The sequence below is a fragment of the Rhyacophila brunnea genome, unplaced genomic scaffold (assembly GCF_057557595.1).
Source record: "Rhyacophila brunnea isolate RB1 unplaced genomic scaffold, BYU_Rbru_1.0 scaffold_17, whole genome shotgun sequence".
Classification (NCBI taxonomy): domain Eukaryota; kingdom Metazoa; phylum Arthropoda; class Insecta; order Trichoptera; family Rhyacophilidae; genus Rhyacophila; species Rhyacophila brunnea.
In genome coordinates this window covers 37,658,810-37,675,894 of record NW_028232827.1, presented here as the reverse complement: position 1 = coordinate 37,675,894, position 17,085 = coordinate 37,658,810, and the positions used below count along the sequence as shown (strand labels likewise).

General features: G+C 36.1%; 1 protein-coding gene across 1 annotated transcript in view; it reads left to right on the top strand.

Moving 5' to 3' along the window:
• LOC147074024 (G protein-coupled receptor Mth-like) overlaps nucleotides 1-4,552 on the top strand; it is a 38,773-nt gene extending 34,221 nt beyond the window's left edge. The window contains exons 2-3 of the mRNA XM_085944683.1: nucleotides 3,222-3,444; nucleotides 4,175-4,552. Of these exons, the coding sequence (XP_085800809.1) occupies nucleotides 3,222-3,444; nucleotides 4,175-4,452 (501 nt within the window). The 3' untranslated portion in view covers nucleotides 4,453-4,552. The remainder of the gene's footprint in view (nucleotides 1-3,221; nucleotides 3,445-4,174) is intronic.
• Nucleotides 4,553-17,085: the final 12,533 nt, after the last annotated feature.

Genomic DNA, 17,085 nt, shown 5'->3' with positions numbered 1-17,085 from the left:
TTATTATTCAAAAAATCGGCAAGATTAACACATTTGAAGTTGATTCTAAAGATATTTATTATAAGCTATGTTTTTGACCATTCAAGTGTGATAAAAATCTTATGAATAATGATTGCTTTATAATAATTATTGACCTAAGAATAAGGTAGTGTTTTTTTGAAATACGCCATTTCTTTTGTCATTCCCTAGTAGTTAAGCTATAACATACGGCCGTAGCCATAAAATGGCAAACTATAATTAAAGTAGGGAGTAAAATTATGTTAACGCGCGTGTTTGAACATGTACCTAACAGAATTTTTTTTTATTTTTTTTTAAACGGTACATGTTCAAACACGCGCGTCAATATCATTTTACTCCCTACTTCAATTATAGTTTGTCAATTTATGGCTACGGCCGTATGTTGTAGCTTAACCACTGGGGAATGACAAAAGAAATGGCGTATTTCAAAAAAACACTACCTTATTCTTAGGTCAATAATGATTATAAAGAAATCATTATTCATAAGATGTTTATCACACTTGAATGGTCAAAAACATAGCTTATAATAAATATCTTTAGAATCATCTTCAAATGTGTTAATCTTGCCGATTTTTTGAATAATAAAATGCCTAATTCTTGTCAAATTTGGGATCACAGAGATTATCAATATAATTTTTTATCGTGAATATTTTACAAAAATTATCTCGTAATAAATTATGCTAATGGTTTTATAAATGCGTTTAAAAATTAATAAATGTAAAAAATCTTAACATCACTGCACAGTTATGTACCGAAATATGACTATATTCTAAAACATTAGAGCGAGAGGTTTAAAAGAATACTATTTTATGTAACAAAAATACTTCATGCAGTCATCAAATGTTTAAAATAACTATAAAGGATAATAAGGCTTCAAAATTATATAAATAGATCATCTACAACGTTTAAGAAGTGTCCAAGATCATGGTTTGAAAATACAATAAAAACTCAATTTTGACCTTCGACGAGCATGTCCCCCCTTAATAATTTTGGTGAGATCGTGAATGTCGCCTTGTTGGAAACCCTTTTTATTTGGAAACTTGCAAGACGGCTAATGAAACTTTACACTGGCTGTTGCACCACTGTATATGTTATTTAGGGTATTTATACAGCGCTCAGAAATTCCCTGGTTGTACAAGGCGTCCAAAATTGAAGATTTTTTGATAGAATCAAATGCCTTTTCATAATCAATGAAACCCAGGTAGAGTGGTAGTTTATATTCTTGATGTCATATAAATTCTCCGGCAGCCTGTATATGATCCAGAGTGCTGTAGCCTCTTCTGAATCCGACATGCTCTCTCGGTTAGTTCTCGTCTAGCATATTTTCTAAGCGGTTGGAGAGTACCATTGTGAAAGCTTTGTACAGAATTGGCAACAGACTGATCGGTTGATCATTTTTAAATCCTCAGGGTCTCCCTTTTTGTGGGGGATGATGATCGTGCCATTTGTCTAGGCCTCTGGGACATTCTCTTCGTGCAGACAGGCTGTGGACATCCATGTTTTTACCGGCTTTCTTGAGGATGTCAATAATTGTTAGCCCATCTTCACACAATATATCGAGCAACACAATATAACACGCCTAACTTGTGTTCCCTTGTCTCAAGAAAAATTCTCATCAGAGAGAAATAGAAAACTATTTCACTTTCTCACGAGGATCAAGTGCGTGTGATTTAATATCTTCCAAAAAGGGATTATTAATCCAGAGGTTAGAGATCCACTTTTACGTAGCTCTTAATTTTTAGAGAAATATTTATTAAAGTTTTCAGCTAACAATTTTAAATGTTGGTTTATGATGATGTATGACTTTCTGGTTGATATCAGTAGCATTCAAAAATTCTCCCAGAAGTTCATCTAGTGCGATTTCCCCGAGTCGTATAGCGATAATATAGTCGGTTGATAGTATGGTGAAAGCTTTAACGGACCGGCGCCGACCAGCGGTTGAAGAATACTGCTCTAGATAACTAGGTCAGTACCTCCAGTATCTCCCTCCATTTGCGAAAGTGAAAAGATGCTGTCACTTTTCTTACTCAGTAGGTTTTATCGTCTGGGTTCTGGACTTGGACACCTCCACAAATTAAACACCGGAGTTGGGAAACGGCGAGATTTTACGGCTTTAATTACATATTATTACATTGTTGTAATTTTTCTAATGCAGAGGCCGAGTTTAATATGTTCATTGTCTGGCCGTCTGGGACATCCTGCCGCCAAACAGTGTTGCCATCTTTTAAAATTGGAATTATAGTATCTACAGAGCCTCCGAACTTATAGTATTTGGGGAAAAAATATAGCAAGTACGCGTTGTCATCTGTTGAAAATGTATAGGTTTTTTGTTTCTCAGAAAAAAAATCTGAGAATTTGAGAAACTCCGAGACCCCTTTTTATTTAGGTACCTCTTGCCATCAAAAATGCTTACTGAAGAATTCAAGAAATTTTATTTTAAGCCAAAGTCAAGGGTTTTTTTACGTTTTTCGAGCAATTTTTTTACAAGTTCTCCAAATCTTCTTATATTGCAAAATTATAGTAGGAACCTACTTTGCACCAATTTAGAAATTTTAGTACTTTTTACGTATTTTTTCGGATATTCAAAATTATAGTATTTTGGGCGTACTATACCTGTTTTATATCGTACATAGTACGCGGACCAAAATTATAGGACAAATACTATAATTATAGTACGGTTGGCAAACTGCCGCCAAATCAATATTTCGCACCGCGCTCCTTTTCATTTATTGCCCTTCCTCCGCAAGCGAGCGTCGGCCGCTCGTAAAACAGGCTGAAGGACATTTTTAATTATTTAGTTAATGATTATTACTGATGCTAGGTTTTGTTTTTAATAAAAATATGCTAAGATTATTGTATGGGAAAACGCAGGAATTTACATACATTAATACCAAAAATTATTCTACGCATTTTATTCCTCGTAATCGACCCCTGCACATATTACTATGAGTCAGCTCAAAAAATGGTTCCGGCCTCTTTATACCCCAGAGGAAACATCCCGCAATTGGAGACAATTCGGGGTTGTGGCAGTACCTTCATGAACATCAGCTACTCTAATAGTACATAATTATACGAGTATTAATTTGGTACATACTCTACAAGTTGTAGTGCATTACCTGATGATTTTGACAGCTTCAATAAGTAGGTATAATTGAAAAACAATGACTTTGTTACCCTAATATTTGTATGGTTTTTTATAACAGAATGGCAGCCTCTTCGCCCCAGTACTCGATTCCAAAAACGTGGACCAGATGGAATACTGCATCGACGCCTGGGCCAAAGAACCTTTTTTTGAGGGTTATGACAATGAGACTTTTGACAATGAATGGACCACCAGATACATGGCCTTGGTGTGCTTTGTAGAACAAGACACATCATTTGATGTGCACAATGATTACGATACAATGATAATGCTGTGTTACATGAGTAAGTCATTATTGTCGTTAAGGTCATATCCAATGTTTAATGCACTCTGCAATTGAACTGGTCATTTCGAAAACCCCATAACTGACACAAAATGGAAAAATGCTTTTATTGCGGATTATTGTTTATTGAGGGTAGACCTATCATTCTCTTCGAAAACAACTCAATTGTGAATATGCAACACGATTTTATTTCAAGTCAGTTCGAAAACAACATAACTGCAGTAGTCGTGTTGTTTTCGCATAGATTATCCTTAGCTACCGTACATCGACTGTATGCAAAATCTTTCACTTCCGAATATTCCTGTGCATGATTTTTTTGCTTATCGCCATCTATAGGTAAACTCTATTTTTATACACAACCTTAAGTCAAATAAGGCAGGATTTTATTGCTACTTCAACTAGCTAACTAGGACTAGCAAAAAAGGCACAATGAAGTGTGCACATTTTTGAAGGACTACATAGATCGATTTTTACCCTCGCAAATTAATCAGTCTCGAGCAGAATGGGAATGGCTGGAGCAACATTCAACTCGATGCGGAGTGTCTGGGACTCACAAATGTCAAAACCAAATGCCGCCTGTTCGACGCTTGCATTCTGACGGTGCTGCTCTACGGTAGCGAATCAAAGTTTACTATATTGTTAATAACTCATCTTAGTTAATTGACGTATATCTACCTACCCCCTGAAAAATGACCTGATTGATTAAAACCAATGTATTTGTATCGTTACAGTAATGATGATAATCTGCACCCCGTTCCTGATCGCAACCTTATTGGTATACGCTGTAATTCCTGAGCTCCAGAACTTGCACGGAAAGGCACTCATGTCATACGTGTGTGGGCTGACTGTGGCGTATATCAATATTACAACCATACGAATTATGGATATCAATGATTACTATATAGAAATGCAGACGTGTTTCTATTTCGGTAAACCATTTAATTTATACCCACTTGTAATATATTATATTAAATTTTGCACCAGCATCACATTTAGTATAGACCAGTGATTCCCAATCAGCTTTTAGTCATGTGCCGTCAAGGCTTCCACATTTTATAATTTTGAACATACATCATTTTGAAAACACTTCTGAGAAATATATTATAACCATTAGAAAAAAATATTATACACATAATTCCAAATTTATGGTTAACGAAAGTGTATTGTTTATTGCACCGGACACAAAAAGCATTGCAAAAGAATAAATGGGTGCTTATGTTATTGCCGTTTAATCTTTTCATTTTTATTTCTTTGTTTTAGCTTTCATCATTTATTTTTCTTATTTGCTGAGCTTCTTCAACTTGAATGTCATGTGCTTTGATATATGGTGGACGTTCAAGTAAGTATCATTCAACTTTTATTAACCGACAAGCCCGTCGCTTGTGTGCCAACACTCATGGTGTTAAAAAATATTATTTGGTATATTATATGAATCAATGAGCAAATTAATAACTGATCGAATTCCTATAGCAATCCAATATGTTATTGCAAGGAATGTTTTTATATATGTTACGCCGAATGTGCGAAATTGAATATTACATGAAATGGGCAAAATTTTGCCTAAATCATGAAAAATGCAAGCCCGTCACCTTATTCATGAATTAGACAAAATATCTGGAGAGTGCGTGAATTCGGCAGTAATTTTTCTGTCTAGTTCATGTCTTGGACAAATTAGATAGTAGCGCTACGGTGGTATTTTTTGCAACTAAACTAGATGTATCAAAATGCTCATGCATTGGTCAAAATGTACATATATTATCTATGGTCAAAATAGATGATCGCGCTCCGGTTGTATTTTTTGCAACTAATCAAACTAAACAAATGTGTCAAATGTTGGATATGTTGACGTTCATATCCATTTACTATGCGCAAAAAAATCTAGAACTATAAAATGATAACGGAAGAATTGTATTGAAAAGTATTTTCGTGATTTGATTCGTGCTTGGTCGATTGAATGTTTGTGATAGTTTGTTGACACTTGATAGCTAACCTCAAAATGGACATTCAGTTGAATACTTTAATTCAGAATTACAAAACCTAACCTAACCTAACCTAACCTAACCTAACCTAATAATAATAATATTATATTATGTCCAATTATAACTAATAAAACCATCCGTATTAAATTCACTTTTTCTTCTGTCATGTTGACAGTTCAAGAATTCCATACCCTGGCGAATTCATGTACCCTGCAGAAATTTACCTAATTCATGAATAAGGCAATAGGCTTGACTGTTACATGAATTAGCCAAAATTTTGCCCATTTAATGTAATAGTCAATTTCGCACATTCGGTGTAACATATACATAATTAAGAGATAAATTTAGAATTAGTATTGGATATACGAATTTTAGGCTATACCTCAGTTGAGGCACGGCCTAAAAGATCGTGGCTAGGCAATGCGCGGATTGCGGGTCGCGGGTGCAAATGACGCATGCCGAACGAAATATAATTTGTCATATAAATCTAACATGCGTCCATTTAATATTCTGTTTATTGTTCTATTAGTAACAATAATAATATATTCATTGACATTTATTTATTTATTTAAGAATACAAAACATTGTGGACATAACAAATCTAAATTCAAGACGTACACAACATGAGATTTACATTATAAGTCGTCAAACATTACCCTTACAAGAGAGAAGAGAATATAGAAAAAAAAAATATATATATAATAACAAAAAAAAAAAAAATAATCAAAACATACTTAAGTACAATTAAATACAGAAAAATATAATTTTTGAGAACGAAAAATATACAATTTTATACAGAAAAATACAGTTTCAAAAATAAAATGCAAAGTACATCATTGAAAATGTCTATGTCTTTAGGGAGCGCATTTATTAGTCTTGCCCCCCTCGCTAATGGTGCCTGATAGGCTTGACACGAGGAAACGGTTCCAATCCAGAATAAATCATGGCTGCGACCACGTAGGTAATTGACAGGCGCATGTAAATTCAAATTCATTAGGACACCAGGATTGGAAACCATCCCTCGCGATAACAGGCAAAAGTGTTTCAACAGCAGAAGAGACCGACGAGAGTCAAGAGAGTGAAAAGTAAGCATGCCTTGTAGAAGGTAGTTGGAAAATAACCATCTGACGAATTATCGAAAGGAAAATAGTTAAATGTTTTAAAATAAAGACATCGAAGAAATTTCTTCTGGACGCGTTCTAAAATAAGTTTATAGGAAACCTCATAGGGACACCAGATAATCGACCCATATTCAAGAATGCTACGCACTAATGAGACGTAGAGTGTACGTAATACATTAGGATTCTTGAAAGGTTTGGATTGTCGCATGATGAATCCTAGAAGCTTACTCGCACGTAGAGCCGTGGAAGTTATATGCGAGTGAAAGGATAATGAAGAATCAAAAGTTATCCCAAGATCTTTTGCCTCAGATTGACGTTTTAAAGATTTTTTTGACATAATATAATTATATTTAATCGGGGTTCTTGACCTAGAAAAGGTAATACAAAAGCATTTGTCAGTATTAAATTCTAATTTATTCTTTTTTGACCAACTTTCAATTGAACAGAGATTTCTCTGTAACATGCAACAGTCCAACTCATTGCGAATTGGTGCATATAATTTCAAATCATCCGCAAAAAGTAAAAATTCTACTCCATCCATGGCTTTAACTATATCATTGACAAATATGAGGAACATAATTGGTCCAAGATTTGATCCTTGAGGAACACCTGAAAGAGTTTGAAAGACTTCAGATGCACACCCAGCGTACTCGACATATTGACAACGATGCGAAAAATAAGATTTGAAAAAATTTACAAAATTAATAGATCCGCCTACTGCACTCAGTTTAGTTAAAAGAATATCATGATCCACTCGGTCGAAAGCCTTTGACATATCCGTATAAATTGCATCAACTTGACAATAATTGTCTAGTGAACGAGATATGTATTCAGTGTACTCCATGAGATTGGTAACTGTTGATCGAGTAGATCGAAAACCATGTTGAGCGTCAGTCAGCTGACCATCCACATGTTTATATATATATATATTTATGTAAAATGGACTCAAATAGTTTGACCGGTGCAGAGAGAACAGCCACTGGTCGGAAGTTAGTTATTTCAGATACCGAGCCATTTTTATACACTGGTCGTATACGAGTTAAGCTCCAACATTCAGGGAAGGTAGATTTACTAAAACATAGATTGAAAATATACAAAAAAGGATCGCTTAAAAGTTTTTTGCATCCTTTCAATAGCCATGGAGGAATGCCATCTGGACCTACTGAGGATTTCGGATATAGTCTAGAGAAAGCATATTTCATATCTGACTCATCCAGAGGACCAATATTTAGTATGGGCCAAGAAGACGAAAAGTATTCAGGTTGAGGTTGAAATGTTGGTGGAATCGTGGAATAAACTGACCTAAAATATTCAGCAAAACCATCAGCGATGGATTTATAGCCATTCAATACACTACCCCTAAAAGACATAGACGATAGCTGTGCAGAAGAGTTACGTAAACTCCTAACATACGTCCAAAAAGTTTTCGGGTCTGAGGTTAAATTCAAAGAATTTTTCTCAATTATACGCTTTGTGAACAGCGTCAATGGCGCGATGAACTCTTCTGCGCATATCGGAGAAAGCACCATAATCATTCAGGCACTTCGAGCGCTTCCATCGTTTATGACAGATGGCTTTCAAGTCAATGGATTTAATAATGCTATGAGTGAACCATTTTGGGTAGCTGCGCAAAGTACCCGAAGACTTCTTAATGGGAAAAGACTTCGAAAATACACTATAAATATTTACATAGAAAACATCAATTGCACTATTAATATCATCGGTACAATATAAAGCATTCCAATCAATACTCTGCATTTCATAATACATTTGTAATAGGTCGCCTTTGAAGAAATTCCATTTATTAAAAAAGAAAGTTTCCGAGCTAACAGCATCGAAATTATTGTTATCGCTAAGACGACTATTGGAAAAATTATGATAATTGATTGGCAACTCAACTAATAGAGCAGGATGGTAAGCGTCTTCCTGAACAAGGGGATCAACGCAAGCATTCACCTGTGCATTACAATCTGTATCCGCCAAGACCAAGTCCAATATGCGTGATTTCACATTTTTAATTTGAGAAAACTGTTTAAAGTGCATACAGCTCAGAAAGTGCGCAAATTCCAAATCAACATTGGCAGATGCCGAATAAAGATTGAAATCACCGATGATCGCAATTGAGCTGCCAATTGACAAATTTTCAAAATATGAAAAAAAACATATTATAAGTATTACACGATGATCGTCCAATAAGTTTACTCCCTATTCTCTACAAGACGTTCACAAAAATTCTCTCAAACCGTCTGCAAAATGTACTAGACGAGAACCAACCGAGAGAACAAGCCGGATTTAGAGGAGGATACAGCACTATGGACCATATCCAAGTCGTCAGAGAAATCATAGAGCGGTACCAGGAATACAAACTGCCACTATGCATGGGATTTATAGACTATGAGAAGGCGTTTGATTCGATAAAGAAATGTTCAATACTCGACGCACTCAGAAAACAAGGAATCCCTGGACGCTATATAAATATTTTCAATAATATATACAGTAGCGCAACAGCATCTGTAAATCTCCATAAACCATCGCGCAGATTTCCTATCAGCAAAGGAGTCCGACAAGGTGATACAATCTCACCTAAACTATTTACAGCTACCCTTGAAGACTTATTCAGGCAACTTGACTGGAATGACAAAGGGATCCCCATAAATGGAGAATTCCTGAGTCATCTGCGCTTTGCCGATGACATAGTAGTTTTTTCGCAAGACTCAGAAGACCTCCAAAGCAGAATGCAGGAACTCGCTGAAGTAAGCAACAAAGTAGGTTTGAAAATAAATGTAACAAAGACGAAAGTCATGTTCAACTGCTTTGCAGGACAAAAAGAGATCCTCATCAATGGCACTCAGCTCGAACAGGTGAAAAGCTACATCTATCTGGGACAACAAGTATCTATAGATGGATGTATATTTGATGAAATTGTTCGCAGAGTAAAGCTAGGCTGGAGTGCTTTTGGCCGCCTGAATAATGTCTTCAAAAGTGACCTTCCACTGTGCCTAAAGCGCAAAGTGTTCAACCAGTGTGTGCTTCCCGTGATGACATATGCGTGTGAAACATGGACCCTAAGTAAAAGAGAGATCCAGAAACTTAGAGTAGCACAACGTGGTATGGAGAGGTGCATGCTGGGCATAACGCGAAAGGACAAAAAGAGGAATGAGTGGATAAGGAAGCAAACAAGGGTTTGCGATGTAATAGAGTTTATTAAAAGCCTTAAATGGAGATGGGCTGGACACATAGCTCGAAGAAGAGACAATCGTTGGACAAATCTAGTCATCCAGTGGTATCCAAGAAGTACAAAACGTCCACAAGGTAGACCTAGAGGCCGCTGGATCGATGAAATGATAAAGTTCTGCGGAAGTACGTGGCAACGCAATGCACAGGACCGAGAGAAGTGGAAGCAACTTGAAGAGGCCTTCATCCAGCAGTGGATAGATTCAGGCTGATGATGATGATGATGATGATGACACGATGATCGAGGCGGAAAATAAACACAGCTAATAATAAAAGGAGACCCATTACACAGCAATTTGACAATAATTACATCGATACCAGTAAATATATGGTCAATCACAGATACACTATCTACCCGATCAGAGCGAACGGCAATTAACACACCGCCACCCCTTTGACCAAATGAACGATCACAACGAAATACAATATATCTACTATCGAAAAGTTCACCATCACAAATCGAGCCATTGAGCCAGGTTTCAGTCAAGCATATGATAGAAATGTCACTTGCTAAGAGAGTATTACGCATCTCGATTGTCTTCGTCCTGAGACCACGAACGTTCTGATAATAAACGTCTATGTATTTAGGTGACCGCCACGAGCTTTTGCTTGCAGTATGGGGTGAAGCTGACTTATTCCAACGCCATTCATTGACTATCGAGTCAACCGGCCAAATTTCAGGAACAAGAAAATGGCCAATAGAGGACTCTGGAACTGTTATCCTGAATGAAGAATATTTATTCTTTGTATTTAGTTTAAATACTTCAAATTTAACATCACCTACACTCTCCTTCACATAATCAGTTAGGCCGCTTACTGTAGTGTCTGGGTGTAATGACCAAATGTGTAGACTTCTGCGTTTTTCAACGCCAGAACACGATTTGGAACCAGGTTTGGAACCACATATTTTTTGAGGGTAGAAGTTTGCAGGCTAGGTTGCTTAGATTCGTTTCCAGTGGATAAATTACGATGACTCATTGGACTCCTTTTTTTTTACTGTTGACCATTCGCCAATGCTTGTAGATGGCGACTGAATGACGGTAATCTGTTAAACAAATGGTGGCTCAACTTGTTTGTGTTTGTCTTTTACAGCCGTAGATGGACATACCGGTGGTGACGGAGCTACGATAGCTTTGTCAGGCAAAACGTCTAAGGGCGAAACCGAAACACTCTGTGCTTGTATGTCCTTGTACTCCTTGCTTGTACTCCTCAGGGTCTCGTTTTCAACCGTTAATTCAGCAACTGCAGCAATCAAATCATTCGAAGCAATAGCCAGTCGCCCTTGCAGCTCTTTTGTGACTTTAGATTTCACTTCAGCCAAAACTTTGAGGATAGAGTTTAAAGAGTTTTTACACGAAATCACTTGTTTGCAAGCCATTTTTTAGTCATCTTTACACGATTTAAGAATTAATACCCCCGTCGCCATCACTAAACAAATTGACGTGTTCCCAACTCGACGTTTTCTCTCCGAATGCCAGCGAGTCCAAAATTTCGTCGCGCCTATAATTAAAAATTATTTGCCATTTCACTGATGTATCGTCTTAAGATTTATTGTGTAAATTTAAGTACTAGCTAAATTCTCACAATAATATAATATTATTATCGATATAGTAGAAAGAATGTTTTTAATCAACAAATAAGAAATCTCTTTAGAAATGAAATATTTTATAGCTATAGAGAGTGTAGTAGCATGAATTGTAATGTTCACATCATAATATTCATAGTTTATGATGTTTTTGTGGACCACCTGCTTATTATAGGCGATCTAGTTATTCTCACGGTGAACCTTGTCCGTGTGAACATATTGCAAGATAGAATAAATCCCTCTTCAGTATTCAATATATATATTGAGCTGTTGTTTGATTTAAAAACGCATTTTTTTTTCAGTATTTATTCCAAATTATTTATTAAACAACAATACAATACAGTTCCGCCATGAATTAATAGTTAACACAATAAAAGAAATATATATTGAGCATTTATTGTAATCAATGAAGGAGGAATTTTGTATCAAACTCTATGCCGCTAAGTTATGATAAATACATGATTTTACAATAAATTGTCAATTAATTGAATCCAATAAAGTATTTTAAGAAGATAAACTCGTTAATTACTAATAATAGCAGCCTGATTACACCGTGCTATAACAATGGATTTAGATCATCATATCCACAAAACGGATTAATAAGATATAAATGTGAAAATCAGTTACCTTGCGGCCTGGACCAAGGTTTCGAAGCCGGGCTATTTTTATTATTTTATGTTTGCGTAACAAACTTTAATGCATGTTATGTACAATGCAGACGTTACTAGTGCAACAAATAACATAGTATTCTTTAACACGTGTTTAAGTTTATACCATATTTTAACACATTTAAGATCCGAAGCTTGAGTTTTATTATAATTATTCAAACATGGGACATTATTATATTATTTTGATTTGATTCAAGGGGGTCTTTACGATTCCAAATGGCACTATTACTGAGGGTTGATTCACTTTTGGTATATTACCGGGTTGCGCTGTTCACTTTGTTTAAATTTAGATCTCGCGTGGTAGGGGTCGCATAAATATTTATTACTCAATTATTCATTTATTACCTAAGTAGAAAATTTTATTTGAACTTTGGAGTGAAGTAAACGCGGGAAGTTAACATTTGGAAGGGTCACTATTTGATGCAGCGTGACCCTACGTTGCGGGGGTGATTTTTCAAAAGGCCTTGGGGAATGCAGGATGTCGGGATGAGGGGCAGGGGTCCTGGAAAATCACAGGAACAAACGGTAAATTTGGCTCGGGCCGAGGTTTTCTAAAAATTACTTGTAAAATAATATATAATTAATGTCTCGTTTTTTTAGTCAAAACTGTGATTTACTTTTTTAGACAAAAACTACGCGCAAAGTAATTAACTAGAGCTTTTTTTAGATAAATTCTATTGCGAACTTATATTCCGAATTTTCGGAATTATAGTATTATCTTTCATACTACGCGGGCCAAAATTATAGTACGATTGGCATCACTGGATTGCGCGCGACAGTCGTCACCAATGTTGCCAAGTCAAAATTCAAAATTTCTTGATTGATTTTGACAAAACAAATCAGCGATTCGATAAAATATCAGTAGATTTTAGAAAATGCAATTATATATCAGATGATTAAAAAATAAGGAGAGAACTTGCCTCGTGCAGATAACGATCTTGATGCACTTCATAATATGGTATGATAATAATTATTATGAAATATAATAACGGTCGAGTTCTGGCCTCAATGAAGTATGCTGATGCCAATAAGCTTACTTCTATAAAATGTTGAGTTGCTACCCATTCATGAACCGACAGATCCTACCTCCCCGTGGCCTCACCCGGGCAATGTGGATGATGTGCAGTCCTAGACAATGCAGTCAATCCATAGCTGACAGAGAAGGGTGAAAGGCGAATCTCTGGCGCCGAAAAACGAGAGTCCTTTGGCTATGGGATGGAAACCCAGACAGAAAACCGCATAACAACTAGAGGTGGGAAAACTGGTCGATTTTGAAGACTAAGTATACTTACTACCAGTATTAAAAAATACTTAGTATGGAAACTTGTTCCAAAATACTTACTAGTATTTGAAATATCGGCTATAATAGAATCGTTAAAAATACATCCGCTTTTTGGAAAGTCCCATTTTCGAAACAGGTACAGCTGGAACTATGGCACTAGTCAGTAGTCACTCCTGTTTCAGTAGAAAATACTGAAGCATTAAAAGCACTGGTTTCATTTATCTGTAAAGCATTTTCATTTACAGGTGGAGCTATATTTTGCCTGGACAATTCAATATGAATAGTTAGGTGCTTGCGCTGTAAAAGTTTCTTTAAATTTGACATTGACTTGTATGAATTTTTTATTTTACAAACATTACAGATGGCATAATTTGTAACTATTTCTTTGGAATGATTCCACACGAAACTTAACCTTTTAGTAGCCATTTTTACAAAAATTGTTTATTAAGCATAATATAATTATTATCCATTTATACAATCACGCATACAATTTGAATTCAGTTTATGTTTATAAGTTCCAATTATAACACTAAAAAATCGAGAAACTTGTCGTGATAAAACCAGATAAACGCGTAGTCAGTTAGCGTTATCAGAACTCCGCTATTCTGGCTTGCGAATGACGTCAACTCGATGTAAATGTCTTACTCAACTGAAACTAAAACTCAAACCAGTCGCATACTAAACATACGTGAGTCGCGACGCCGAGGTGATGATTTTATACGTAGCAAGACTACGAACTAGCTAGCGGACGGCGAGATCTCATACCATGCGTCGAACTCCGGACTCGATAAAGTCTCATACTCATACTCAACTAAAACTAAAACTCTTAAAACTAAAACTAAGGCGAACTCAAATAGTATACTATACAATGAACATGTGACAATTTCGTTCCTTCACTATACCAACTTTACAACAGAGGAGAAAGGGAGAACAATGACAGTTGTGTATAATATCACGGTTAGAGATACGTGTATCATGATATCTCGCTCGCGCGCATTTAATATCAATAGCGTTGAAAGTCAACCAGCATCACGTAATGGCGAGTCACGGCGATGATATCATCGAATGCGTTCGAATTAGTTACGACTTAAAACAAGTTTATTGGGCCACAAATACTTAGTATGGGTAGTTTCATCCGAAACTTAAGTACACAAACTGGTGACAGTATTTCCAACTCACCTCTAATACCAACCAGTCTGGACAGCGTGGTGTGCTATGTCCGAAAACCCCTCGATGAAAACCAACAATAAATCTCGGCCCTTATTCTCTGGAGGCCAATCAGACACTGATCACGGCAGCAATCAGCAAATGAAGGCAGATGGTGCTAACAATCTCCGGAGCAACGGTAACGGCTGCCTACTGATGACCATAGCCACGTACAACGCCAGAACACTATCCAGCAACGCCAAACTTGAGAAGCTTCAGCAAGAGCTCAGCGTAATCCACTGGGACGTTATCGGCCTCAGCGAAGTCCGACGTAAAGATGAAGCTATCACCAACTTACACAGCGGACATGTGCTCTGCTATAAAGTAACTACAAGTGGACGCACTAGCGGTTTTGGATTTACTATTCATAAAGCATGGAAAGAACGCATAGTTGAATTCGACTGTTCATCTGATAGGGTGACAAGTCTGATCATCCAAATCAATAGCAGGTACCAACTTCGACTAATACAAGTGTATGATTCTACACAAAGCTACCCTGATGAAGAAGTGGAAAAAATTTATGAAGACATAGATAAATTAAAAAAACAAGCGTATTTGCTACTATAACATCATAATGGGTGACTTCAATGCGCGGATCGGCTCCTACCATCGAGACGATATAGCTGTCGGGCGCTTTGGATACGGCCAGAGGGACACAAGGGGTGACATGCTGGTCGAGTTTGCCGAGAGAAATAACCTGCATGTCATGAACTCCTTCTTCGAAAAGAAGCCTACTCGTAAATGGACGTGTAAATACATAAACGTAAATTTATCATTAAAGTCGCTTTACTTAACTTGGTTACTATCCACTTGGATACCAATTGATTTATTTAAGAATTTTCATTTAATCTGACGAATCCGGTCCCGAATTTTGATAATAAAAATTACATGGCAAATTACACACACAGTCGTTTTATTCTTTTCAATCTCTGGTCTGGAACTTGTATCGTTTGTTTTTATATTTTTAACCGCCGACACAGTACAGGGCTACAACTACAAATATTAATATTTAGAATACAATAATTTGAGAAGAAATTTCTTATTAACGTACCTACTTGATATACATACATATTATGTAGATCAGAAACTTAAATAATAAAAAAAAATAATACTGTTGAATTATTATTAAACACTTCTAGACGCGTACGACAAGGCTGCCATTTAGTTCAGCACTGGTACATCTCCCCGTTCTACGATGCAACAAATATGTATGCGCGTCAAGTTTATGACTATCTGTCATGAGTCTACACGCTTCGCGACAAAAGAACGAAACACGGCATTTTACGACCGAGTACCTCATACAAAGGTGCAGTGACACGATAGAAAATTAGCCAGCCAATGTCCACTTGGAAATATTTTTTCATAAATTCGACATTAGATATTTATATACTTTATGTTAGTAATATTTTTGATTGTCTGTTCTCTCTTTTATGATATAAAAAATAAGTTTATAAAAATCAACGCGTGGGTCATTTATAAAGCTGGTGTGGGCCAGTGTCTGACACGCGGGTCATAGGCTCGCCATCCCTGATCTAGAGTCTACTCTCTAGACCAGCGCTGTTCAACTGGCGGCCCGCCAATTTTTTTTTGCGGCCCGGGAGCAGTACAGCAAATTTTTCATCAAACATTGGAATTATGCGGCCTTCAGGCTGACCCATTTATTGCATCTAGTGGAGCAACTGGAATAGAATTGTTCAAACTTTTGGATATAGAAAAATACCGAAAAATGAGAGATTTTGGACTTCAAATCATTTCCATTTTCGGAAGTACATATATCTGCGAGCATGCCTTCTCTGACATGAAATACATAAAATCAAAATATTGAAACAGCTTGAAGGACTACACGATTGAAAATATAATTAGAATTGCCACAACAAATGTTGATAATGACATAAAAGAAATTGTTGCTCAACAACGATGGCCACAATATTCATATTAAATAACTTATAAGTACGTATAAGTATAATCTTTCTTTGGTAAACGTAATTAATTTATGATGAATAAAAAAATTACAAAAAAAATTAAATAACTTAATAATATTATTGTTTTTATTATTTCTAGTTATGTGTTATTTTTGATTTTTTTTGTACAAAAAAATAGCGTTTGAATTAACATTAACTGACTTTTCATTTACCTATCCTCTTTGGCTACGAAATGTTTGCGAAAAAAAAATGGCCCGCGGCCTAAATGAAGTTGGACATCGCTGCTCTAGAGTCAGTGCTCCGCAACCGGTGTGCCGGGAGACGATGCTAGGTGTGCCGCTGCGCATTGTGTCAAAAAATGCAAATAATTTTGTATATTATACAATACTTACTTAATGGTCAAATTTGCGTGCATGGCTGGTAATATATTTGAGCACCTGAATAAAATTAATAAAAAAAATGCAAGGTCAGAATGAAAATATATTGATATGCTTCACTACCATAGGGATATTAAATAAATTCACTACCATTGAAAACAAGCAATGATATTGGGTCCGGCCCAAAAACTTATAACTTTGCTGCAAAAGAAATTTCATCATTACTTTCACACAATCAATACGACTGGATTCGAAACCCTTTTGCAAC